The sequence below is a fragment of the Talpa europaea genome (genome assembly GCF_964194135.1).
Source record: "Talpa europaea genome assembly, chromosome: 9".
Taxonomy (NCBI): Eukaryota; Metazoa; Chordata; class Mammalia; order Eulipotyphla; family Talpidae; genus Talpa; species Talpa europaea.
Genome location: NC_140076.1, coordinates 34,014,580 through 34,041,613, shown reverse-complemented (window position 1 = coordinate 34,041,613; position 27,034 = coordinate 34,014,580). Strand labels below are relative to the sequence as shown.

At 52.0% G+C, this 27,034-nt stretch overlaps 1 protein-coding gene across 7 annotated transcripts in view; it reads left to right on the top strand.

The window, feature by feature from the left end:
• Positions 1 to 27,034, top strand: part of SSBP3 (single stranded DNA binding protein 3) — a gene marked incomplete at its 3' end in the record, with an annotated part of 152,456 nt that overhangs the window by 101,821 nt on the left and 23,601 nt on the right. For 5 of the 7 annotated variants that reach the window (XM_084244292.1, XM_084244293.1, XM_084244294.1 and 2 more), the window contains exon 5: positions 6,476 to 6,565. In XM_084244292.1, coding sequence (XP_084100418.1) covers positions 6,476 to 6,565 — 90 coding nt within the window. Of the gene's footprint in view, positions 1 to 6,475; positions 6,566 to 26,586; positions 26,668 to 27,034 lie in introns of all 7 variants that reach the window. The other 2 variants (XM_084244290.1, XM_084244288.1) reach the window with 1 other exon arrangement.

Sequence of the window (27,034 nt, the reverse complement as noted above, 5' to 3'; positions counted from 1 at the left end):
GACCCAAGATCGGAAGTGGAGGGCCAGAGGTACTAAAGTTAGAGCCACTTAGTAGCTGCGTCACCTTACAATAATCCACCTAGGTGGTTTGCAGCCATTGTTGGAACCCTGACTTTGGGACCCTCAGTCCCAGACTTGTCTCTCATAATAATCCCCAGGAAACAGGCAGTAGCTAATGTTCTTCCCTCCTAGTGGGGAAAACTGAAGCTGGGACAATGAGCATGGCTCTAATGTGGCAGCATTGTCGTGTGCTTTTGCCTTGTCCTGACCAAGCGATTCCCAGCTAATGTAGCCCACACACATGGAAGCTCAAATCCAGAAAAGCTTTTGCTAGCTCAGAGCGTTAGCCTGGACCCAGGGCCATCCCTTGGCACCAGGAGAGCACATCCACTCCTTCCTTGCAAGGCTGCAGCCCTCTGGCTATTTGAAGGCAGGGATCCTGTGTCACTCACCCCTGTGTGACATCTGAACCTATTTTTAACGCCAACTGGTTCTGTGTCTTAACTAGTAACAGCTCTGTGTTTTCTCCAAACTGCAGAATTCGTTCTCCAAATGGATTCTCATCTGTGGTTTGTGCATAAAACCAAGAGACTGCTTCCTGTACTCTTTCTCTCTTTTCACCCCACTCCTCTCAGTCCTGGCCTCTCTATCTATGTGAGGACATTTCCTTCAGCCCCTCCTCAGCGGCATCTTTAGTTTGTTGATGCTGCTGAAATTCCCTCTAGGAAACTTGGCCCAGAGGGACCCTGGTCCCTGCAGGGTTTTGCATAAAACATTGCAGCTCTAGCTGGATTATGCTGGTGCAAACATCCCTTCCTTCCATGGACACACTCCTCTTGTTCCTCACTTGCCCTCGCCCCATAATTGATGCAGGAGAGCCCTTCACTCCCTGGTGACCTCTGCTTCCCAGCTCATGCACACTGTGTACCTCGGGTGTCCTGAGTGCTTGGCCACATGGCCTGAGCTGAATTTCAGTCAAGAAAAGCGGCTGTTGCTTGTTAGTATGTGGGCCCCCCCTTTGCTACAAGCCTAGGCCCGAGTATTGGGGTGGGGCAAGGAGGGATGGGATTTGTAGAACAAAGTACCATTTTGCAGCCTTGTAAATCCATCAAGAGGGGTTGGCCCACCTGGCAAGAGTCCCGGGGTTCACTCTGAGCTTTTGTTTTTCAGTCAGTTTTCCAGGAGCTTCGTGTGTATAGAACTATTTTTAAAAGAATAAAAATGGGTGGGGGTTGGGAATCCCTTGCTAGTTGGGAGAGAGGAAAACTGGGCTTCTTGGGTGAGGCTAGAAGATAACATCTTTTAAGGAATGTCCCCCAGCCCCTCACTTCTTCGAGATGCACAAATTCTTGATACCCTCTGTGAGGTAAGACAAAATAGGAAGCCGTGGGGAGCTGGTGTCTTGGTTCCTCTGGACTGACCCTGCTGGTCCTGTCATCTCAGGGGACTTGTTGCTCCAGAGCAGGGAAGGGGCCCAGCACCACAGCTGGAACTTGCCAGCTGTGGTTGTCAGTGAAGCCTTGGGCACCCTGGCGGTGGTGTTAAAGGGGCTTGTCAGCAGGTGCAGGAAGATGGATGCTTCGCACAGGATATGATGAAATTCTCAGAAGTCGTGGGTAGCTCTTCTGCTTAGAACTCTCCTCCACTGGCTAGAGGAGAAAGTCCAAATTGCTGAGCATGGCACTCCCAGTTGCTCAGATTCTGAGTCCAGGTCTGCACCCTGGACTGGGATCAGGGAGATAGGAGTTACTCTGAGCAGGCAGTATGTTCGTGTGAAATCACTACTGAGAATCAGATCTGGGTGGCGAGGGGTGCCTGGCCTATGTGGCAGCAGTGAGTGTGGCATCAGCTATCATGTGCCTATGCACACACATAGGCCAGGGACTGCAGTGAGCCCCAGGGCGGGGACCATCCTGGCATCAGAAAGAAACCCTACTCTTCAGGGAGAAAGCTAGCCTGGGTCAGCCCTCCTTGGAAGTCTCCCTTGCTGTGAGCAAAATTAAAATACTTTGCAGTGGGAACTGCTTTGGGTGTTTTCTGAAGGCACCTTGAGCTTTTCAAGTTGACTGTACCCCAGAGACTTAGAGGAGGCAGCTAAGCTAGCTGCAGTGGGCCACACCACCCTATGCAAGGCCTGTTTCCTATTTAGAAAAGAATTTTAAATCCGTTTTTAAAAATGTACAAGTTACCAGACTGCATGCCTGGTTTGATTCTTTCTTGAGTCAGTGTGCCTGTGCAAATATGGATACATGTTGGTGAGGAGAGCCAGGGAACCAGAACCCAAACGTCAGGCTGGTTTCTCCAGACTCCAATAACAGGTTTCTAGGTGGTTTTGACTGTTTGATTTCTAAGTAGTGAACAGAGATGACTTAAAATCCAGGGCACTCTGGAAAGAGGATTGCTCTCTCGTTCATACAGGGAGCTCTTTCTACTCCCCTGGGTGTATGGATTGGGCTAGGGTGAGCAGCTTGGAAGATGACCTCTGAGAGATCAACTCCTCTAATCCCAATCTTGGACACATAGGGAAACTGAGGCCCAGAGTGCAAAAGGGACTCACTCCTCTATGGCCTCCCAGCCAGGATCTGAGACCACACAGGAAGTCTCTGGCTCCTGAATCCAGTGTTTTCCTCCCACACTCCAGTGGGGGAGTTCCATCCTGTGTACCTACCACAGCCAGCATGCTATAGGCCTCCGTGAATGTCAGGGGGTTTGGGCTTGGGTTTTGTGTTTTTAGAGAAAATTCACAGGAGACACTTTGCTGAGTGCCTTAATGGAGCTCTCTAACTCAAACCGCAGGGAAAGGTTGATTCCTAGCAACCCAGAAAGGTCTGACTCCAGATGGCCAGGTTTGAGCAGGTCTTTGAATAATAAAAGCTATCATCATTTATTGAACACCTGCTGTATGCTTCACTGTGTGCTGGGTCTTGAAGCTAGTTGGGTCCTTTGGATTGGACTTTGTGAACAAAGATTATTTCTTAACCCTTTGGTCGCCATGTATAACTGCTTGCTGCTTCTCATATTCTTTATGCTTTTCTACCCTTCTCTTATGAGGGTATGTTCGCTTCATAATCAAATAGCAGTCACTGTCATAATTTGGGACACAAATTAGGCCACTGCTGAGTTACTTAATTTTGCTGCTAGAGAAGTTTCTTGCCACCTTAGTCACTGCCCACTTGGCCTTTCTTTCTTTGATGATGTCAGAGAATTACAACATCATTTACTAGAACCATGGTCACCCTGGTCCTGACATTCAAAGGACCACCCACCCACCACCCACCTGCCCCCAGTTCCAAGAACCATTGACTCACTCTTGATTTCCTAGGGCAGTGAGATCTTGGGGTGGGGGAAGAGGGTGGGACTTGGTTCTTCACCCTCAGAGGTTAAAGTTTTCACTTAAAAGTTATATATATTTTTTTTATCATAAGGAATCCCTCTTTTACATCCTCAGTACATGATGAAGGGAAAAAGGACATGATTGTTTTACCATACATACAGATTTTCCAAATGACCAGCATAAACCATTTCAAAAGGTAGTGATTCAAAAGATAACACAAAATACCAAAGAGACACCATTTGTAACCACCAAGTTAGCAAACACTGATTTAATGCCTGTTAATTAAATTGGTTAAATAATGATATCTCTATATCCTCTTAGGCTCATTAGAAAATTGTGTTGTCTTTGGCCATTGAAATAGAGGGGGAAAGTGCTCATTTATTATGTATTTAACAAAATACAGTGATGAGTTTTCTTTTTACTTTGCTGTTTTTTGTTATAGGGAAGTGTTTTATACTAAATGATAAATGTTAATTTAAAGAATCAAGTTGGCAAAGCTTTCCAGATCTTTCTGTAAAAACAAAGTGTTGTCTCTGGGCTGAAAACTGATCAAGCATAGGTCTGGACTCTTTGAGGAGGAAAGTTGGAAAGGGTCATCTTGAACTTGCTTTCCACATAGACATTTGTTTCCTTGTCTGGAAGTGGGGGTGCTGGCATGCTCTCTCTGAGGCCTTCTGAGGGTTCTGGGAAAGATGGTGTGAAAGCACCCAGCTCAGTTCTGAACACCAGGCTAGCTGGCTCTCTTTACCCCCTTCCAGGGCTGTGCCTCCATCAGACCCTTCTCACCAGACAGGAGCTCTTTCTTCCCCATCCTCATCCCAAGTTCAGATTTAACCACACTGTGAATAAAACATTTAGTGAGTGCAAGAGAGGGTTTTTGGTTTTCCCATATTTATTGTCTACTGGTCGTCACTGGTCCATGTTTGACTGTAGGACTTGAATAAATTCTTGAATTATTGGAGAAAGGTCATGTTCTGGGAGGGTGCCTCTGTTTTGGAAACATGTTGGCTCTGCAAACTTTATTACACACACACACACACACACACACACACACACACACACACTTTTTTGGGGGGGGAATAGGGAGTGGCTTTTATAAGGGAGGGATAAGCAGATAGCAATAAGCCAGAAAACTTCCATTAAAAAATTTAGGAAGATAATAAAACACATTGTAAAACTCCGATCATTAAAGTGGAGTATTGGAGACACAGGGCAGAATTTTAAAAGTTCAGAAGTAGACCCAGGCCTTTGTAAGAATTTTATTTCAAATCAGGGAGGAGAAGGCAATTGATTCTGTAAGGCATAAGATCCATCTTCTTTACCAAAATAAGTTCCTGAAGGATTAGAGTTAAATGTAAAACCAGGCTCTGAAGGAACTTGAAGAAAATATAGGTGGATGTTTATCTCACCCCATTTTCAAAAACTTTTCTTCTCCTGCTGCTGCGGGGTAATTGTTGGCTATAAATCAGGAAAAGTTGCATTTTCACAGAACCGCCAACCACAAACAAACAACAATGCAGCTAATGGATAACCTGGTGGATTCCCCTGGGCAGCCCTCTTCCCAGATAATGCTGGGGTCTGGGCATGGCAGAGGCAGGAGTGGCCTCTCCTCCTGAGTGGGCTTGTGGCCTCAGACCTGGGGTGGTGAGGAGGCCTAGATCCTGGATGTTTGGGGATGCTTAGAAGTTGTAAACACATTACGGGATATTGGCAGAATCTCTTTAATTACAGAGAGGGATGCTTTTCTGCAGGCAGAATCATTTGGAAACGATGGGCTGTGACAGCCAGCCCAACCCCATCCCTATTCTTTACCGGGGATGTGTTAAAACACCCACTGCGTGCCCCATATTGAGTGCTGCCTGCTTCCAGATGTACAGAGCTTTACAGGTTTACAAAACACAGCCCATCCTGTCACTTAATCCTCTGCAGCCTTGATGAGCAGACATCCCTCCTTTTTACAAGAAAAGGCAGAAAGGCCACGTGAGGCTTGCCCAGTTGCCTCTCGCTGGCACAGGCAGCAGCACTTGAACCCAGATGTATTGGTTCCCAGGGGAATCTGTTCCTTTTGCTGCATGCAGTGTGTTCATAGATTCGTACATTACCTCATTTCCTTCCTTCAAGCTTGGAAGTTAGAGGTTCTGGTTCCTATTTTCTGGCTAACAAAAGGGAAGAAGTGACTTCTTCAAGGCAGAAATGGCAAGCTACATTTTTAAGAGAGAAAGGAGGCATTCCATTTCCTGATCCAAGGGTCCCAAAGAACCACGCAGACCCCTAGGAGGTGATTGGTGATTCAGGTCCAAATTCTCAGTCCTGGTAGGGCTTGGGAACCACCCAGATTGGCCCTAGGCTTCCTGCAGGAGGAGCACCTGGGAGGTTTAGAATCAGTGGGGAGGGACAGAGGCTGCAGCTTCCCTATCAGCCTCACCCTGGCTGTGCGAGCTCAGGACCAGGCACAGGCACGCCGGCCATGTGCCAGGTGGGATACAGATTGTCTGGAAGGAGGCCAGACTGGGGAGAGCAACGTCTGTTCACCCCTGGGAGGCATTTGTTGAGGCAGATGTACCAGGTAAATGCCAGATTAGCAGCGTTTAAAAAGGAAAGTAACCACACACACACACAACACAACACATACAACACACACGTGCGCACACACACACAAACACCACCACCCCCGCCTCCACCCCCATGGTGGGCCCACCTCATCTCCTAAGGCACCCAGGACCCTGATGGAATCAAAATCCGGCCCCTCCCGCTCACCCTCTCAAGGGACATTTACCAGGTGGACCGCCTGTCTTACATCGAGTCATGGATAGTGCTGATCTTTGCTCTGTACAACCTGTACAGACTTTTATACAAAACTTCACCTGCCCTCAAGGAGCTGCATCAAGCAGCTGACTGAGTCAGGCAGTCAGCTTAGTAACAGCTACTGCTCTGCAGGGGCCAGGCAAGGTAGACTTTATCCCTGCATTTCAGAGATGAGGAAAGGGAGGCTCAGATAGCTATTCACCTGCACACTAAGTGGCTTGCCCGGAGGGTCTTCGGTCGACCTGGGGGGACTGGGTGGGGAGATTGGGCTCCAGGGCTCAGAAATCTCTCTCATCACAGTGCAGCTCCTAACCCCTCACCTTCCTGTCTCCACAGAGTGCAGCAGCCGCCCCGAGCCCCGTGCTTGGCAACATTCCCCCCAACGATGGGATGCCAGGAGGCCCCATCCCGCCAGGTTTCTTTCAGGTATGTGCTGGGCCCCGGGTCCTGGGCTCCCCTCACTCCAGGCCAGGTCCCAGGCAGGTGGGAGGGAGGCAGACAGAAGGAAGTCACAGCTCAGTTTGCCATGGTGTAAATACAGTTGCTTTATGCTGGTTCAGACCCTTCCCTCCCCATTCCTTCCACCACCGAAGCCCGAGCAGGGGAGAGAGGAGAGCGAGAGCAGGCCTCTCCCGAGCGGGCTGTGTCAGTTCTGCTGGGGTTTGTCTTCTTCACACCAGCTTCGCGGTCCCGACATGGCCACCCCTGTCTGGGAGGCTGTGGGGCCGCTTCCAAGTCCGTGTGGAGCTGTCTTTTTAACAAAAGGTTTTGTTGGTTTTTTTAACAAGTAAACCATTCTTTGTTTCTGTTTTGTTGCTGCTGTCGTTGTCATTGTTTACTTTGCCTGTCCAAACGACAAACCTTAGACGTAATCTAAAAAAACAAAAAACCCACCGTCCTGGCGCGCCTCGCCTTCCTTTCCCTCTGGTTAACCACTTGATTCTTTCCAAGTGTGATCACAGGCGGCATCCCACCAGCATCTGTGCCCGCCGCACTCTGCCTGCAGAGGCAGGAGCCCATCCCACGTGGGCGAGAGCCTGGCCTTCTCCAGTGAGCACCTTGTTGGTCCCTCTCCCACCTTCCCTCTCTCTCTGGGACTTCGTGTTTTGTCCAGGTTGTGGGTAGCTGTCACCCCTCTGTGCCCTGTCCTTCATCTCTGCCTTTGCCTCTGGAGGGTTCATATGATTTAAATTAAGCAGACTGGGAAACACCACCTTGGTGTGAGGTATCAGGGTGTAGGGTTGGATGGAACTAATATGAAGAAGCTCTTGAGTGTAACATCTCAGTCTTTGAAACCTGCCTATGACTGAGTGTTGAGTTTGTTTGGGTTCTCCATGCCTTTAGAAAGGTTAGCACTTCCAGACAAGAATATGGAAAGAGCTGTCACATAGAAAAGAAGGCTTTTCTTACATGAAATTCAAGAATTCAGAACTAGGACCAGTGAGACAAAGTTCGAGGAGACCTTTGTTTGGTGTAATGCAGGTTTTCGCACTGTGTGTGGCCTGCCAGAGACACGGGCTGCAGGAGGCAGGGGCTCCTTGGCACTAGAGGTGTCTAAGCAAAAAACAGGACAAACACCTCTTCAGGATATTAAGGGGATTTCCTCCCTGAGCAAGAGGTGACGTAGAAGACACTTTTTTTTTTCTTGCAAGATTTCACATCTCAGTTGATGTTCTATCACAGGAGAGGAGGGTTAGGTCCCGCAGCTCGCCAGCTAGGAAGGGAATCAGTGAGGCTTGGGTATACAACTGAGATGGCAGGTCCTCCATCAGGACGGCAGCGAGAGAGACGCGTGGGTGGCAGGAGGGGCCATGGGTGGCACACGTGTGGCGCTGCACAGTCCCAACCTGCTGCCAAACTGGGACCTGTTCAGGGTTGGAGTTGGGGACAACCCCAGAAGTCAGTGTGGAGGCTCCAGGTTGGAGAAGACCAGGCATTACCAGGGTTCAGGCAGAGGAGAGAGGGGCCGCACTTCAATAAAAAAGTGAGACGTTTAAATATCAGCAGGGTCACCCCGGCCAAGGAGCAGCCATCTTCCTCGCCATTGCAGATGAGGGTTCTGCGCCCCCAGTGGTAGTTTTTCCACTGTTCTGTCTGGTGGGAAATTCTCCCCAGGTTCACATGTCCTCGCCCATGATGCCATCAATGTCCTTGGAACAATGCGGGTGTGACTTTCCTGCCTGGTGGACAGAGTCCCAGGCTCCACCTGCGGGCCTCCCTCCTGAGGCTGCTTACTGGCATCTGGTGCCTAATCCAGGCCACTGTGGTGGGAAGAGGTGGACAAGAGCCAGCTGCACTTCTTCAAGTAGGCCATTGACTTCTATTTTGGCGTGAGTCTAGGGCAAGGCGGAGGTCTGCCTGATATGTGGGCAGCTCCCAACTTCCTGCTTTGGTATAATTGTCCCCGGGCAAAGCCTAATTCCAGGCATACTTTTTGGGCCCTCCCCTGTGACGTTCAGGAGTGTGTGATCAGAAAGCCCAGACTGATTGCTGTCCTTATTTAGCCACTGCTGGACACCATCAAAAAGAAGTAACCTGGACCCTCTTTACTTGATCTTCTTGACCCCCAGTCAGGGTGGACCATCAAGAACCGGCTGTGCCAGGGAGCAGGAAGCTGTTTGCCCTGTCCTCTCTGCTTTCTGGGTAGTCTTGACGGACTCTCCCACTGTCTGCCTCCTACCCCTGGGGTCATCATTTCCCTTCAGGATGGGGTCCTTCCTGGCTGTGATGCTGCGTGGTTCAGACTGGGTCACTGCTGAGGGAAAAGGGTATCTCTCTGGAAGGAGGTTGTGGCAGCCCATTTCCGGAGCAGTTGCTCACAACAGGAATATTAGCTATTGATTGCCGGCCCTGCCCCTCGCTCATCTTGCAGGCAGCCACTCTGATATTAGAAGGGAAATAGAGATGGTATCAAGGGTTTTATCTGCTGCCAACAATTGCGCTCCTTCCCCTGCTTGGTCTTGGCCTGGGCAGGCATCTCTGCTGTAGGAGCGCCTTTGCACTGAGGAGCCTGGATTGGTTGATCTAGCATTTGCCAGAGCCTGTCCCAAGGTAACCAGGTCAGGACTTCACCCCCAGCTGGCGCTAAATTTAGAAACCATTGGGGCCTCTAGGGTGGGTGGGAGGGAGTGACTGTTCCCCCATCCAGGCCCCTGGAAAAGTGCATGGGTCTTACTTCCTCAGGTCTCTGACTGCTGTGCTGCATACCTGCTCCTGAAGCCAGAAGGCTTGACCATCCATACATTAGGCTCCATCTGTGTGCTCTTTCTCGTTTGGTGTCTGGGTTTCTGAGGTGGCCAATGCCTGTCTTGTTCTGTGGCATGAGACATGTCTGGTAGCGAGTTGAAGGCTGACAGGGAGGTAGTTTGGGAGACTGACCCTGTCTCACTCTTGGGGAATATTGTGGTGTGCCTGGGGTCATGGAGGCACTTAACAAGGGCTTTCTAATTTTGCATGTTTCTTCTGAAAAGATTGTCTCTATCTTGGAGTTCCTAGGAGGTAGTAGGTCACAGGGACCCAGGGAAATGTTTGAATTGAGTTTATGTTGCTCACATTACTGGGAGTGGAGCCCAACCAGCCCCAATGCTCTAGACACAGCATTCTGACCAGGGAGGTGTTCTGGAGTGGGGAGAGACTAACAACACCTGTTCTAGTCCCACACATGGCCACTCAGTTGCTGACCAATCTTGGGCCAGTCACTCCCCGTTTGCTCACCAGTGGATGGGTCAGATGGTCTCTGAGGGCCCTTCCAACTTGGATTTTCTGCTTTGGATCCAGATGGATTTTATATAATCAAGCAGCTTAAATCAGTTGGGCTGCACATCTGGCAAACTCAGCTTGGCCTTTGCCAGGTCCCCTGGTCTTGGAGTGGACCCCCAGCTCCTTGGCCTGGAGATGGTTCTACAAGTGGTACTGTCTGATGAGGATTTCTAGGTCCAGAGCTAGAGAATTTTGGGAGGACAAGGGTCACAGAAAAGAGCTCATTGAGCCCAGGCTGTTTCTGTGCTTGTTTTGTTTTAAATTCCAATAATTGTTTTCAGTTATCTAGTGTTTTTAGACATGTGACTTAGCTTCATTTCCATCACAGCATTTCTGTGGAGGAGGCATGGCTGTTTGGGAAAGGGAGACTCAGAAAGGTGAATGACCTGCCCAAAGCTAAGAACTGAGGGCTGCTGTTGCAGTCGGAACCCAGGCTTCTTGGTCTTAGACTAGCATTTTTCCACAGCAGCCAGACCTCCAAACATAGATGCATGTCTGATTGTCTATAGGAAGAAGAGAGAATGAGATCATGAGGGAAGGAGGGAGATAGTGGAAGGAGAAAGTCAAAATTAGCCAGTTTCTCCATTCAGATGCCAGCTCTGATTGGCTAGTGGTGACTGCTGAGAATACCGTGTTGAGAATGATTCTGAAGCTATGCCTGGGCTCACCAGTTACTGGTTGACTGTCTGCCTTGAACATGGGCACCTAGATGGTGGTACATGTCTTACGTATTTGCCCTTTCTGATCTAGTCCCAACTTCTCATTTATGGATATGGAATGGAAAATAGGAGGCAGATAGGACTGTGGTTAATGATGATCCTTGACCACCTCTGATGTGAAGGCATAGGGCTTGGCTCTAGGCCCAAATTGAACCAACCACAGTCTGTCTGCCCATGGAGCAACCCACCTACCAGGGAGGCTGACAGGTAATCCCTGCTCTGAGCACGAAGTAGGCAAGCAGGCAAGGTCTGCCTGCCCAAACAGGAGATCAGAAAGGGCTTCCTAGAGGCAGCACAGCCCTGGCTGAGACAGTGTCTAGAATGAGGTGGATGACGGGGGCTCCATGGGAGACGAAAGTGAAAAGATTGCCAGTGGTTGTTGATAGACCTTGTTAGAAAAAATGGGGTCCATCCTGTGGGCGGGTGGGAAGCCACTGGAGCGCGCTGATCTGGGTGATGCCTTGGCCTTGTGTGTGTCCCAGAGCAGTTACTCTGCACCTTTTTTGTGAGCTCTCTGGGAGCAGGGACCTGAGTGCTGGCAACATTGATGATGGATGCTGGCACTGCAGAGACCCAGCAGAGGTCAGAGGATTAAAGGCCATGCCTTCTCTGGAAAACACAATCCTGGGGACCTAGCTCCCTTTGCCAGAAGCCCAGCCCATCCCGCTCTGGGACATGCCCAGATTCTTTCCACCTTGGTTGGGGGACAGTAGGGATTGACATAGTAATGAGTCCTCGTTCCTGCCAGATGAACTCATCCACCCTGGGAAGAAGCTGAGGTCTTTTCCCAGAGAACCTTCCCCATCCGTCATGGGGGGGAGAGGAAAAGGACATAGCCTGGTAGCCCAGGAACTGAAGAAGTGACCCAGAAAAGCAGAGGGAGAGAGACACATAACCTTGGACCTTCCCCACAGAGAATATAGAGAATCTTCTCTCCTTATCACTTGGGGAAGTAGCTGGGGTTTCTCTGGGAGAGGAGCAGCCTCAGTAGGGTGCTGATGACTGACTTGAAGTCTATATGTGTGGAAGATACTCAGCTCTGCCTCTGCCCTTAGACCCTTGAGAGAAAAGAAGTTGAATTGTAGGAAAACATTCCACCATCCACACTAATGATGAAGTGGTGAATGAGCTCCTTGGCACTGGCAGTAACCAAGCAGAGACTAGATGCCCAGCCGAGAACTTTGAGGACTGTGAGCCTTGGGGTGGGGCAATGTGTTTCCAGGGAGGATCAAAGCCCAGTAAATGAGAACATGCCGATGGCAGTAGCTTGGGCAGTTCCCAGGAGCCAGACCGAGTGCTGTCCATTTCCTGCCTTCCTCTCCAGCGGGAAGCAGGCAGCTGCAGAGGAGCCGACGTTCCTCCTGCCAGAAAGCTGCTGTGACAGGAAAGGCTTCTCTGTGCCGACTCAGGCACATCTGGGACCAGGGGGCCTTGGAGAGCACTGGTTCAATGCTTGACCCCCTTGCTTTTGTGGTTTCCAATGCCCACTTCTAGGGAGGACTTTGTAGGTGGGGGCCTGGGTCTCCGTTTGAAAGATGGCGAGTCTGAAGCCAGGACCTTAAACATTGTGAGCCCTGGCCCGGCTTGTTGATCATCCTTTAGCCCAGGGGCCAGACGTGGTCTTTGAGGATACAGTGACCTCCCAGTCACCCAGCCCTGGAGAGGACTACCCATTAGGGAGACCCTGTCGTCTGGTGGAGGGACTGGGTACGTCAGAGGCAGCAGGAATGATACCCTGGGGGACCAGTGCTGTGGGGGCAGGCAGAGGGAGCAGTTCTGCCTGGAGAGCTTCCCCCAGGGACTGACATTTGAGCCGAGGCCTAAGCAGGAGGCAGTTGCCAGAGAGGGGTGGGGACGGGCCATGTGCCAGCGGAGGGAGAGCATGTGCCAGGACGTGGATGTGAAAGGGCAAGTTTGGTATGGCAGGAGGCCTGGATGGCTGGGACAGAGTTTGGGGGGTATCCAGGAGGTGGGCAGGGCTGGACTTAGGTGAGCCATGAATAGATGCACGAAGACTTTCACTTAAAGACAGCCTGGAGCCCTTCCAAAGAAGGGCCCAGGAAAAGCCCAATGGCTGAAGGGGCCAGGCATGGAGCAGGCTGGCCAGTGTGGAGGTGTGGCCCCCTGTGAGGTGGCCAGGGCTGGAACTGGAGGGATGACTGAGAGCAGTGGGCCCTCATTGGATGCTGGGGCTGGGGGAGAAGCAGAGCCAGGAGGAGACCCAGGGTTCTGGCTGGCTTTGGACCACACTGGAGAGGTCACTGAGGTGAGGGCTGCAGTGGGACAGCAGAGGAGGCAGGTATGGGTGAGAAGCTGGATCTCAGGTGCTTCCACTCCTGTCAGGCCCTGAAGTCAGAACTCACCTTGACCCTCTAAGGCCCAAGAGCTAACAGCCTCCCTACTGTGTGGACAGAGAAACCAGTGTTCAGATTTGCCAAGAACGTTGTTCAGGGAAGCCAGGCCTGGATGGGACAGTAGGATCTAGGACTTCTTGATGAAGCCCCTGTCTGTTGGGGCTCCCCTTTCTGGGACCTGCTCTCCTTCCCCAGCCCCTCACCCTGTCTGTTTCCCTGTGGGAAGAAGGGCAGAGGTGCTGTGAGGGGCGAGTGTGCCTGTTCTCCAGAGGACAGAAGCAGCCCCCTCCTCCCCTGTCCCTCTCCCTGCTGTCTGTCTTCAGACTGACAGAAGGCAGGGTCACCCCTGCTGAGAAGGATTAGAGAGGAGGCGGGGCACCCCAACTGCCAGGCCCTGTGGTTGGAGGTGGAGAACCGAGGTGGAGGATCACTGCTGTTACCCACCCCCAGCCCCCACCTGTTCCAAGCCAGATTTGGCTCACCCAGCAGCAGCTCCACCCAGTGGCAGCCCCTCCCCACCCCCATTATTCTGATAAAACCTTAAACCTGAAGACCCACATGCAGGTACTTGGGTGCCCTGGGTTGAGTCCAGCACTGCTGTGTGCCCTCAGGGAGCCACCCTCTCCTTGAAGGACCTTAGTTTGCACTTATACCCATCAAGGGGTGCCCAATAGGGTTTTATAAACAAACCCTGGCCACTCTGAAGCACTGTGGTTTGGGCTGCCTCACCCCCCTCCCCTTGCTGTGTACCCATACAAGACCGCCCCCCACAATTGCTTGGCCTGTCTGGAAACGCTAGGGCAGGAGAGAGGGGAAAAAGCCTTTTTCCATGCCAACACCACCTCCACAAAGGTCAGGCTGTGCTCCCGCCCTGCCCGGCAGCCAGCCTGGTGCCTCACGTCTGCCCAGCAGCAGATGACCGGCACCAGGGCTCCTAGCAACAGTGGACAAAAGGTTACTCCTGACGTGCCAGGCTGCCTTCCACACCCCTCCCCATTCCCCCCCACCCCAGCGCCCTCATAAAAAGAAAAAAAAGTAAGTTCCAGCCTTGCCTGGCGCGTGTGCCTGCGTGCATGCATGCGGACATGTTTGTGTCTGCACACTCGAGCCTCCTCTCCCCCCTTCTGAAAAACGTGAACTCCACATGTCGCACCGTAACTCTCACTGATGAAATGGAAAGTTGAACATAAATCAATGTCTGCCGCCCTGTTAGCTATGCATCAGCAGTCAGTGCCTGGGAGATTTGCTCAGTAACAAAGCACCCGGCAGCTCTGTGGGCCGCGACTGCCCCCTAATGCGGAGCCAGCCCACACCGGGAGGCCAGAGGGGCCTGCCGCCAGGGCTCCCCCACCCACCTCCTGACCACCAGACCCCCTTCCTCCATGACTCCCCCCCCCCCCCCCCACCATCCTTCAAGGGAGAGGAAGAGAGTGTCAGGAATGACCCTTGGTCCTGTGAAACCCGGAGCATCCTTGCTGCTGCTTCTCCATCCCTGTGAGAACCCAGACACCTGGGAGGCCCCAGCGGATGTCGCTTCTCCCTCTGAGCTGCGTGCTGACTCCCAGATCTCTATGGATCAGACACTTAAGGATCCGTGTCAGCAGCCTCTTAGGTATTAAGAGCTTGGACTGGCTTATCCTTTCCCCTTTGGACCTGGGTTTTACTTTGGGTTTCTCTTAGAATTGAAATTCCCCCTGTGCCTGAGAGCTGCTGTGCCAGGGGTTGTTAGCTGCCTTGGCGCTGTGGCCACAGCAGCCCCTACAGGAGGCTTCTGTCTGTCATGGTGGGTGAGAGTTCGCAGCCCACGTGCACCGTCCCCTGCCCCCGTGGTTCTGTCTCTTGACTTGGTAAGATCTTGGACTTAAAGTGCCAGCTCCAGACTGCATACTGGGCTCCCCAAGGGGTTCCCTTATCCAGGGACCCCACATCTGCTGTGTGCAGTGACGGTTTGGGGAGCAGGGGCACCCAACTGCATGAGAGGTCTCTGAGGAGAGTTGTCACAAAACACGGTGACTGTGAACAGGGCCTTGGATCAAGACAACCCACTGCCACTTCCTGGCTCTGCGGTCTGGGCCCTGGGATCCTGGGCTATGTAAGGAGCAGCCACTCAGCCCCGCCCCCATTGCCATGCCTCCTTTGTGGAGCTGTGGGGAAGACTGGCTGTGCAGGTCAGTGTAGTCGTAGGTTAGTGATGGGTCATTGCTGCCTCAAGTAGGTATGCCCTGTTTCATGCCCCAGAGGCCAGAGTAGAGTTGGTCCTTAGCTCATCCACAAGCAAGGGCCAGCCTGAGTTTTCTCCTTTTCCCGCAAGAGTCAGGGCCTCAGCGCAGTGAGTGTCTGGGTGTTCCTAAGTCAGCTGACATGTCTGGCACCTCTTGAGCACTAGGCCCTATTTGGCCTTAAACACATTACCTCACTTACTTGCCCACCCTGCTTACCTTCTGGGCCCTGCCACTGTGACCCCTTGTTCCCCGTCCACCTGACCAGAGCCAGTGGGGGAGGAAGAGGCAGGGACGCAGGCTATACATCCAGAGGTGTGTGATTCTGCTTCTGCCAGGCTCGTTGACATGAGCTTTATAGCTGGGTCTTTGCCCGCGCTCCTGAGTTGCCACCAGTGAATTTCACCTGGGTATCGCTGAGTTTCCTTTTCCCTCCCTGTAAAGCAGGAACAGCTCCACTGCTTTGCCAGCTCTGAGTTTGGGAATGTGGGGCAGATCACACTTCTACACAAGGGCTCCTTACTGGGGCAATCAGTCATCCATGTGTTCAACATGCATTCGGGAGTACGACGTTCTTCCTGGCACTGCTGGGCTCTCAGGATTGGGAAGCAAGGCGTTCCCTGGTGCCCGGTGTTCATGGTGACCAGGCGGACCCTGGCCTGGACTAACTACAGACCGGTGGGGTGCTTTTCCCTGTTAAAGTCTAGATTTTTTTTTTTTATCTTTAAAGATTTATTTATTATTTTATACAAGCACTGGGTACAGTCAGAAGCATGGGAGGGTGAGAGAATTCACCAGAGCCAGAGAGGGGAGCAGAACAGGCAGACTGACGATACACTGCTGAGGGGAGCAGCGGGCGGCAGGAGAGGTCTGTGCGTCTTGTGGGACCCTCGCCAGTGGCAGGGAATCGAACCGGCGCTGCAGAGGCTGCAGGCAGCTTCGCAACCCAGCGCTCAAACGCTGCGCCACCAGGGAGGCCCTCAAGTCCAGATTCTTGGCAAGACAATCCAAGCTCTTTATGATCCAGCCCCTGCTCCCCTCGCCCTGTTGTTAGACCAGCTGTTGATCCCCAGGAAAAAGGCCAAAGCTTCTGCTCCTGGGGCCAGCCTCTTTCGCTCCAGCACATCTCCATGGCCTATTCTGTAGGCTGCAGACTCTCCCCTCCCCTTCTGGCAGCTCCGGTCAGTTTTATTTAAGAGGATATTGACAGTGTCTTGCTCCAAGGTCAAAAAGGATATGCCCCAAATGTGGATCTCATTAAGTTCCTCTTCCTCAGATTCATTGTAGCCTCCGATCCTAAGATGTTTGTGCTGGAGTATCTTTGTGGAAACAGTCTAAGAGTTTGTTGATTAGACATCTGTTCTGGGTTAGTATCTTTCTGGGTCTTGGCATCCCCATTTATAAAATGCATTTTCAGAAGGAGAGACATGAGAGGTACAGTGGTCAGCAGAAGAAACCCAGCCCCTGGCCTCTGAGGCAGCATTGGCTGCTTGGAGATCTAAGCAGCTCCTATGCAGTTAGCCAAAGAGCACCCAGCAACAGGTGGGGTTCATGGGGGTCTCTCCTTGGGAGTTTCCAACCCAGGAGTAGCTCAGATTAGGATGAGTTATGTGCGTAGGGGTGCAGCTCCCTGTGAGTGATGTGATAGGAAGGCCTAGAGAAACGGCGATTCCTAAAGGATTCCATGAGGTGGAGAGGATCCCAGGCACAGCTTCTCATCCCTTCAGTGAGAGTCATTACTAGAATAAGTATTTGACTCAGTATCCCAGTCCCAAAGCTCTGGGAAGTGATGAGATGACATCATTTTAAAGGGGAGGTAAGCCTCAGAGACAGAGCTGCAGGCCGTGTTCCTGGCTCGTGAGTGTGGGGCTCTTCCAGCAGCACCACAGAGCTGACCCTTGCTTCCTGCTGGGGCAGGCCAGGCCTCTTAGTCTATTGCCTGGGTGACTGTGGGGAGGCTTCCCGAACCCATTTCTCCCCAGAATCCTGCTTCTTTCCCTCATCCTATCCTGTTGCTTCTCCTTAACTGAGGAAGGAAGACCAGTTTGCAGGCTATTCCGAGTTCCCTGAGCAAGAGGCTTGAGAAGCCACCTAGTTGTTCAAGGAGCCACCAAACGAAAGGGGAGATCTTGGCCAACTTCTCTGGACTGAACCCTCATCATCTGCTCTCTGGAGAATTGAGGTTGGACCCTGGCACTCAGGATCTGTGGCTTCCAGAGCCCTTCCCCCACATACTGGGTGGATTTGATGAATCTTTTTTGCTTTGTGTGTTGGGTGAGAAGAGATAGGACAAGAAGGCTATGTGCACGCCTGTGTCTGGAGAGCTTAAAGTAGAGCAGAAATTCTCTGGGTGGACGAGGCAGTGCCTTTTTAACATGCACCTCGCCTTTGCTATGCTGTCGTGATAAATAGCAGAGCGGGGCACTGGTGAGGGGCGTGGAGGCTGGCTGGCAGGCGCTCCGTGCGGCTCTCTAGCACTATTCATCTTCAGAGTGGAGAAGAGGATTTGGTTCTCTTGGCAAGGTAGGCTTCCTCCCTCTGTGTTCCCAGGGGCAGCCATGGTTCTGGATCTGGGTCTGTCTCTACCCGCAGAGCCTGGCTCTCCTGCAGTAGTGAGTAGGTGTTGGAGAGGGAGAGGTTTGCTCTTTGAATCCTGGCCAGAAACCCCCAGGGCTGTGGCTGGGTATTGGAAACCCTCACCCTCGGTCATTTGATTCCCAGCTCTTTAGCCAGTGTTAAAGCAGACTGACCGTTGCGAATGGGGTGGTGGGGATGCATGCTTATGTATAGACCACAAGACATGAGAGTCAGTGCCCCGCTCGGCTGTGAAATCACTGTTTTGCCAGTGACTGTGAGTCTTGATTTCTAACTTGGAAAAGGGCTTTGGAAAGGAATGAGGAGGATGCCTGACTCCTGGGCTTAGATCTGACTGCCACTCCCTCGCATGAGCTCCCAAAGGTTAATGGGCGCCCCTTCCGGGCTGGAGGTCCCAGCTCTGGGCATCACCGTGTAACCTGTAAGGCTCTCCAGCACTACACCCACTCCTGCCTTTGCTGCACAGGTGCACACAGCCCAGAATCCTCTTCCATTTCTTCTCTGCTGAGGATCCCTCTTCTCCCTTTGAGGTCGTGCCTAAATGTGATTGTTCTGTGATCAGGGTCCCCTCACTCCTGGTGCTCCTGGTACCTACTGGAGTGCTCCTGGGGTAAAGCTACATCTTGGTCTCTCTACCCAGCCTGGTACTCGTTCAGGGAGCCCAGGGTACTGCCTGTTGTGGCACCTCTAGCACTGAGTGCATACTTGACCCCGGATGTGGGCACAGAGACTGGCTGCACGTACAGGTCGGGGTGGCTTCAGTGCCTGTGGTCTGGATCACTTCATGCCTTTTCCTTTGTCCCTGAAAAGAATGCTCAGTTGTATGACTACAGACACAACGGATGTCCAACAGGGAGGCCCCAAGGGGATAGCAACTGGAGGCAAATCAGCTCTCTTCTCTCCTGCCCAATCCAGCAATAGCCAGTCAAAGTAGAGCCTTTTCCTGGCTGAGGCAACCCCAGAGAACCCCTCCATGCATTCACTGCGTAAGAGAGAATTAGAACTGCATAAACCCGCTGAAATAACTCAGAGCTGGGGATCAAGTCCCCAGAACATTCTGTGCTGGCAAGCAAAGAAAGAGCTTGTTCCCCAGTATTGTGGCCAGGATAAAATTGGGGAGACAGTCAGCAAGGAGACATTTGGGGACGACCCACTGGATGTGAATGCTGGTCATTGTGTTGTTGTGATGAAAGATCATTTTGTTCAGGACCAATGGCCAGGAAATCCGGAGCTTGGGGCCTAGCCACATGGCATGTCGGTGGGAGAGGAGCACTCAGGCTGGCTGACCTGTGGTCTGATGCTCATTCTCTCTGCCCTCAGTGGGCTAAATCTTGACTCTGATAAATAAGACCTTAATGTCACTGGACTTCAGTATTCTCATTTGTAAAATGGGGTTAATCTTTTCTTCATTTATCTTGTTAGAGAGATGTGAGATTAAAATCAGAAAATAAACAGAGTTACAGACACAGGCAGTGGGCCCTGAGCCTTGGTTTGCTGACCCCACTCCCGCTCAACACAGTGGCTGTGCTCTTGGGCTGCAGGGGACCGGGCCTGGGATCCACGAGCCCACATCCGTCTTCCTGTCTGTGCGTAGGGTTGGAGGGAGAGGCCGGGAGAAGTGTGTGAAGAACGAGGGAAGTTCTGAATGCTCCTGACTTGGTCTGGACTTTCACTCCCCACGTTTCCTCCCTTTGTTTCCAAAGCTGTCTCCAGCTGGTTTTGCGCAAGTCCCTCTCAGCGCTCAGTGGGGCTGTCTGCCTCCTGCCTCTTGAGCAAAACACTGGCCAAGCACTCCTGTGGGTACTTGTTGGCTAGTCCCTGCAAGTCACGTTCATGATTGCATGAACCTCTTGCTCTCGCCGGCTGCCCAGTGCTGTCCAGGCTTCTAGGAGAGACACAGGGAAGAGAGGAGGCCTGCTGGGCCCTTTGCTTAGATGGAAATCAATGAGGCTTTTGTTCATTTTGCACAGAGTGGGCCTTGGTAGCTGTGACCTTTATGCATAGGTGACCCCAAGGGGACACACTGTGTGAGGTCCTGCTCCCTCTAACCAGGCTACCTCCTCACCGTCCCAGGAAGACAGGGCATCATTACTTGCCAGGGCATCCCCCTTATCTGATATCCACAGGGGGTCATGGTTGTTGTGGGCTCACCCTAGGACGCCAGCTCCCCCTGACTATGAGCTCTCTGGGGGTCATGCCGAACCTGAGTGCTTGCTTCACAGTTGGGTGTGGACAGCTCGGTCTCCTGAGGCCCTGAAGTGCATGTGCCAGGCCTGTGCTGGGTGGGCACACAGGTGCTCAGGCTTCCTCTGCCCTCAAGATGGTGATCTCAGTGCCAGCCCTGGTCTGCACCCACCACATACACACACAAGGACAGACAGAAGTGAAAGAGGAAGCCAGCTCTCATTCCCATGGGTTGGAACGAGGAAGTAACTTTCCTTCTGATGAACTCCATGTTAAAGGGAGAGTTTAAAGTTCTTCATCCCTCACCCCACCAGGTGGGCAACTCCACGCCAGGGAGGTCGTGGGTAGAGGCAGGCCAGGTTGACAGATTTGGGGTGTCAGTGACACAGAGGCACACCTCAGCCCTCTCCCCAGAACAGGCTCATGGCATCTTCTGTCAGCATTCATGTCCAGGGAGCAAATTGAATTGTCTGCTTTGTGCCTTTTACCATGTGTATAATTAATGTAATTTTAGATTCACTCAAGGCAACACGCCCAACAGGCAGATTACACAGGCCACCAGTAATGCAAGCGGTCTGCCTCCCCTGCCAGTTGATAAAGCTCACCCCTTCAGCCTGGCCCGATCAGGGGCCAGCGTCCCCAGGAGTCAGGGGACCAGGGTGTATAGAGTGTTTTAACAACCTAAAATTTCTAGTCCATTTCCCCAAAAGCTGCCTGTGAAGATAGTCGGCAAGTTTGGCCTGTGTGGTAGTGACACTACCTTCTGTTCTGGTACAGAGCAGGTGTCAGGGGCTCTCAGGGATTTCCTGGGGAGAAGGTATATCCAGACTCCTCACCCACTGCACAGATGAGCAGCACAGGCCTACGGTTATAAGGCAGGACCAACCCAGAGCTTTGGGCTGTTGGGCTGATGAACTTGCCACTGGCTGCAGCCTGTCCTAGTCTGGCTGGCTCCCTGCCTCTTCTCCGCATCCAGAAAACCCAGGATTCAGCTTCTGCTCTGTTTCTCTGCAAATTTGTGTTTTTCTAGGCAGGTAAAGGCATTTTTGGGGAATGTGGGGTGGCATTTGGTGAAGGAGCAGTGAGTTTTGGAAGTGCTAAATTTAGCACCTATCTCTTGTTTCAAAAATTAATGCTTTTTTAAAGAAAATCATATTTTTAATCTTAAGTAGTTGTCTTTCCACCACTCTTCAGCTCAGAGGACCAAGTTGGTCACCTTGTCATTACTAACTTTTCTTCCTGTCTTCTTGAACCCAAAAGCATAGGTTTGTGCTCACCCAGGAGCTGGCTGGCCACAACTGTAGGTCCATCTGCACTACTTGCCAAGCCTCCTCCTGGCCCTATTTGAACCCACCCTGGGTGTCCACATGGGATGAAGCAGGCTTGCTGCCCCTGCACACCACCACACCCACAGATAAAGCCAAACGTCCCAAGAGGACACCCACATTCAGAGAGGAGCTGATAGTAGAGCACAAAAGACTTCAGAAGGAAGATCTGTGAACTTTAAAAGGCCAAGGAGGGCATTCCCACAGAGCAGTGCACTCCCACTTGCCCTGTAAACTGCAGCACGAGGCTTGGGGGCCTTGGAGGATGGGGGCCTTGGAGGACAGGGGCCCTGCCTGTGTACCTCTGCTTACCCCCTTGCCATCTTTGGACATCCTCATTTTCCTTATGTGAAAACTAGGCACCATGTACTGAAGGAACAGATGCCAGGTCTGTAACTGCAAAGCCTTCCCATTGTGCCACAATCTCTGGAGCATGGTTTCAAACCAAGTGCTGGGCCTTTACCAAACCATGGCCAGGAGCCCCGGATGGGTCCTGCTGAGGGTTCTGAAATGCTTCTCCACAGAGACCTGACTTGGTTGTGCTGTAAGAGCACTGTGCTCCCCACCACATCCATTGGTGCCCACAAAGGCTCTGTCAGAAAACTGTCAGTGCCCCAGCTTCATGGAATGACCAGCATCTGCCCAGCCCTGCTACGTGGCTCACATAGACAGCTGAAATGATAGGACAAAGAATAAAAAGGAAGTGCAGAAGTTATGTGCCTCCAGTCAGAGATTTTGGAACCTCTGAGATAGAATGGCACGCTCACTAGCAGGCTCTGGGGCATGTTTCTTGCTTGCTTTTCCCAGATTCAGAAGTAGGGATGCCACACATGAGGGTCTCCCCCAGACTCAGGTCTTCTTGCTGTCACCACATAGAAGCAGGACAGCACAATGGAGAAAGTTCTGGCCAGTCAGGGGACCCCGGTTCTCATCCCAGATGACTGTGAGGGACCTCATCTACATTCTGCAGCCACCCTGAGCCTCAGTTTACCTATCTCCTTGTCAGCAGTTTTTTGTGTGCTCATACTTTATCCCAACTGGCCTGTGGGCTTCCTGGGCCTCTGTGGGGCTGGCCAGATGCATAGCAGTTCAGCATCCACGATGTGCATGTGGGTGAGTGACTATGTGCGCCACAAGTCCTCTGGGAGGCACCGCTCTCAGGCCCATAGAATGGTGGACCAGCCAGCGTGCCCGCACTCAGACTTGGAGACCTAGTTCCACCACTTGATAGCTGTGCAACCCTGGTGAGTGACTTTATCTTTCTGAACCTCAGCTCCCTGGCTGTAAAATGGAGTGATCAATAACCCTTATGGCCAGGAGTCAAGGATTACATGAGCTAATGCATCAAGGCCTCCTTCACCATGTGGGAGGTGTGCCTTTGTGTGATTCCTATAATTGTCCACATTTCGCTGGTGAGTGACCAGAAAGTGCAGTCAGAGGCAAAGTCAGGATTTGAACCTAGTTCTTTCCAAACTGTATTTCTTTATCAACAGTGCATAGGAATGTGAGACCATGAAAAGAGCCCTGTGCTGGTGCTAGGAGATATGTGGCTCAGCCACCACTAGTGTCCTGTGGCCATGGATCTGTCAGGCCTCTGTTCTGGGCCTCTTACTCGCCACTATAAATGAAGGACTTGGGAAGAAAGTATGGCAGGATCATTCAGGCCCCCCCCCCCCCACCCCCAACAAATGGATAGGTGGGTGTGGCTCTTCCTGAGCTAGTAAGGATCCCCAGCCCTAGTCTAGCCTGACATTCTGTGAACCTTGGAAGTTTGCCCATGTCCCCCTCCCCCATGGTCTGCTGGGAAGATCAGTTAGGTAGTACTTAGGCAGACAGCCTCCTTCCTCCAGGGTCCATGGGGCAGGGAGGTCTAAATGGAGCTGGACTCAGAGGCTTACCAGAGCCAAGCATGCTTCCAGATATACCTATTTAGGGTACTTCAAAAGCTTTCAGCAAGTAGAAGCCTGGAAGGCTCCATGGGGAATTGTCCTGTGTGGGAAAACTCACCAGTATTAACAGCTTTAGGACTCTCTCCTCTCACCTTCCACCTGTCCGCCATATCTGTTCAGTTTGGGGGAAGAAAGATGCCTACTTACCAATAAAGGTCAAAATCCTCATATAAGGTTCTTATTTTGTGTTTCTCCTGCATAACCCAAATGGATAACAAGTTCAAAAGACCATAAAGTCTTTTTCTAAAGCTTCCTTTCGGTTCCCTGTTGAGGATGCAGGATGGAAAGAGAGGCCACTTTTTCATGGCCTGATAAAACACAGGGTGACTGATCCATACCCCATGGAGATGAGCAACTTTCCTGTCTTATTTGCAGAAATAACTATTTCCCCCAACGTGGGGCCCTGTGGTCTGCTCCCATCCTGTACTGCTGCATACTTAGGGGCAGAGAGCCCAGACACACATGTCCAGGCTGAGGGGCGGAGCAGAGACCCTGAAGACAGAGCTTTGGGTGGGTGTGTGTAACTGTTGGAAAATGGTGGAAGAAAAGCTTTCCTTTCCTACCCACAGAGCCCGCACTAGTGTGGGGGCCGATCAGGGAGCTACATGGGCAGGGCCTCGTCAGCACCTGACCAGTGTGGGAAGGGAGCTCTCTGCCCTCAAAATGCTGAGCCTTATCTAATTGTGGCAGGATTCTCTCTGGGTGGCCACTGCCCTCAGCCAGGGTTCCTTGTCCCCAGTGCTCTGCACCCTGGCTTCAAGTCAGAGGGGTTTCTGAGCTGCTGCTGTTCCCAGATTTAACAGCCCTTGCCCCACTACTCCCACAAGCCAGAGAGGGTGCTGGGGATGGACTGGGGCCTCACTGCCCGGCAGTCTGTCCTACCCTCCGAGCCAAAGAGGGCCTGGGCAGGGCAGCCTGCTGCAGGGCTAAGAAGTGACTGAGAACTGCGGGCAGAGCCCTCCAGACGCAGATTCGAGTATCGGCCCTCAGTAAGGACTGCCTTGCCCCCTCTGGTGCCCCTTAGATGTCAGACACTCTTGGTGCTTTATTTATGTTTTTCTCTAATCAATCAGCAAGTCAGCTGCTGCTGACTGCCCCTGCCTGATGGGGTGCACAGGTGTGGGGGACCTGCCCAGAGCCAGGCTGCTGTCCCCGAGGAAGCATGCGATGTTACCAGGGAGCGTAATGAAGGCTTGTAGGGAGGAGGCGCTCCTTTCTGCCAAGAGCTCAGGAACCAACAGAAGGCCTCTTGCCCCCTCTTGGCAACTGGACCTCACCCTTGAACCCTCCTCCTCAGTTCTTTTCATTTTTCTCTTTTGGGGGGTTGGCTTCAAATTATCTTATTTTGTTTACATTACACCCAAGTTTCATGGTACAAAAGACTTGCAGGTGCAAATATGTCCCGCCTTCATTAACTTCCCCTCCCTTTTTAATTTATGTGATTTCAATTTTCCTTCCCTGTACTGTTAATTAGGGGACCCTCTAATCAGTGCCATTATCACAGTGGTATTCATGTTTAGGAAAGCCGCTAAACAAATGCTTGCAAAATTGCTAAATGGCTAATTAATGTCTGTTAATTAAGAAAATTGCTCATGGTAACAAACCATGCCGTTGCTGGCAGCCGCTAGAAAGACACACACTTGTTGGAATTAGTAGCGTGGCAGGTAGGAGCACATCTGCTCTGCGGAGCTTTTAGGAAGTGAGCACAGCCCCTCGCTTGGCCAAGAAGCTGCAGGCCTGTCTTCAGGGGCGCCCCAAGGATCCCCTGTGCCGTCTTTCTCTGCACACCCTGTGTCTCCATGCCCACCCACGTGCCTGTGCCTCTTTCTCGTCTGCCTGTATTTTCCAGTGAGCAGGAGGCTGGGCAGACTGGCTTTGAGGGAAAAGATGAAGAAAACCCCACCTGTGTCTCTCAAAGTCTTTCTTAATTTTCTCAGACCTGTGTCCCATGCATGCGTTCAGTGTTTCTCAGAAGCAGCTTCAAGGGTTATGGCACAGTCGTGGAAAACAGAATAAGGGCGCACTGCCCATCACTGGCACCATGTGCAGCTCCCAGTGCCCCAAGGGGATGGGCACCTCCAGCACTGCTGTCCATGCTTCCTGATTGTGACCCAGAGTCAGAGCCGAGGCGCCGTGACCCAGTGTGTATAAACACACGCGCACATACACACACGAGTGTTTACAAGTGAAATAGAGGGTAATGATGAAGCTCTCCGTTTTTTTCTATTTTTCCCGTTCTTTTTCAGGCTTTTAAAAAATAATGGTTGCAACCCACTAAATTGATTTCACCACCCACTAATGGGTTGCAGCCCACAGTTTAACCAACCCATGGTTTAAGTGAATTTATCTGCCCCGCTCTTCTGGGGCATGCATGGGGTGGGAGGGGTGTTGAGGTTGGCGTAGCCCTGGGCTTTGGGGATCAGCTCAGAACTGTGGGTGGCTCACCACCAACAGGATGGAAAGCCCTGCCTTTCACTGACACACCCACCCAGCAGTTGAAGTGTCTCCAGCCCCTTACCCTCTCTCCCCACCCCCCATTCCTCTGCACAAACTCTGGGCTGCAGGGGCCCGATAACTTTGCCTGGCTCTGCCATTTACCAGTTGTAGATTGTGGCCAGGCCCCTGACTAACCCTAACCCTTGAGACTCAGTTTCCTTAACGACAAAAATAGGAATAAGGAACCACACCTTACGGGCCTGTTTCCAAGAGCAGGTGAATTAATGAACCCACCCAGTGGGCGCTTGGTGACTGTCTCTTCCTCTCATTCCCCGTTTGTTCCATCTCTGGTGCCACCTCACTCCTGCCTCTGTCCTCCTTCATCCTCAGGGCCCCACCCTTGTAGACAGGCCTATATCCTCCGTGCCACCCAATCCCTCCCCCCACAGGGAGCTCCTTCCTGCAGGGGCCTCACCTGGTTCTTCCCACTGCTATGGGCGACACCTGCACGCTCTGCAGAGTGGGTTGGCTCCCACGCCCCTGTGCAGTCTGAGCCCGCCTCAACCAACGTATTTAACATGGCAAACTCCCCTCCAGCGGCAGACCGTGCGGGCCCCTTCTCCTGCGTGCTTTGACAAAGGCGCTTGATTGTACTTTTCATTCCTGTAAATCCCCCGTGAGTGTGTTGATCAGCCTCTCTCCCTCCCGCTCGCCTCACCCACTGGCACCACTGAGCCGGCGGCGACCCAGGCAGCAGCTCGCACCTCCCTGCCAGCCAGAGCCCGAGCCCGCGCCCGCACGCCCGCCACCCGCCCTTCGTTTTGGTTTAATTTTTGTTCTTTTAAGCTTCTCCTGCGCTTCTCCATGTGCTGTGATCTATAACCTGCTCTACTGTCTGGCCTCACAGGGTCCTCCGGGGTCACAGCCCTCGCCGCACGCACAGCCTCCACCTCACAATCCCAGCAGCATGATGGGACCCCACAGTCAGGTAAACGCAGTGTGGCTCGCCCGCCCGCCGGGGGGCGCGGGGCACCAGGAGGACAGAGCCAGCAGAGGAAAAACAAAAATCAAAACGTGCTCTCGCCATTGCTGTGGAGTCTTTATTGACAAATGGAATTTTTAGAAAAATCCTATTTTTTCTAAAGATAGTCTTCGTTCCTTGGACATCACCCCCAGCTTGGATATGAAACCAAAAGAAAAAAGAAAAAAAAACTGTTCTGTGACCTTGTCAGCGGCCTTTGCGTTTTTGTTTTTTCCTCTCTCACTTTTGGTTTGGTTTTTGAGTTTGGTTAACCATTCATTTGTAACTGAAGCTGCATCCCTAGTCTTTTCTTTGTGCGCTCTCGCTGCTGAGA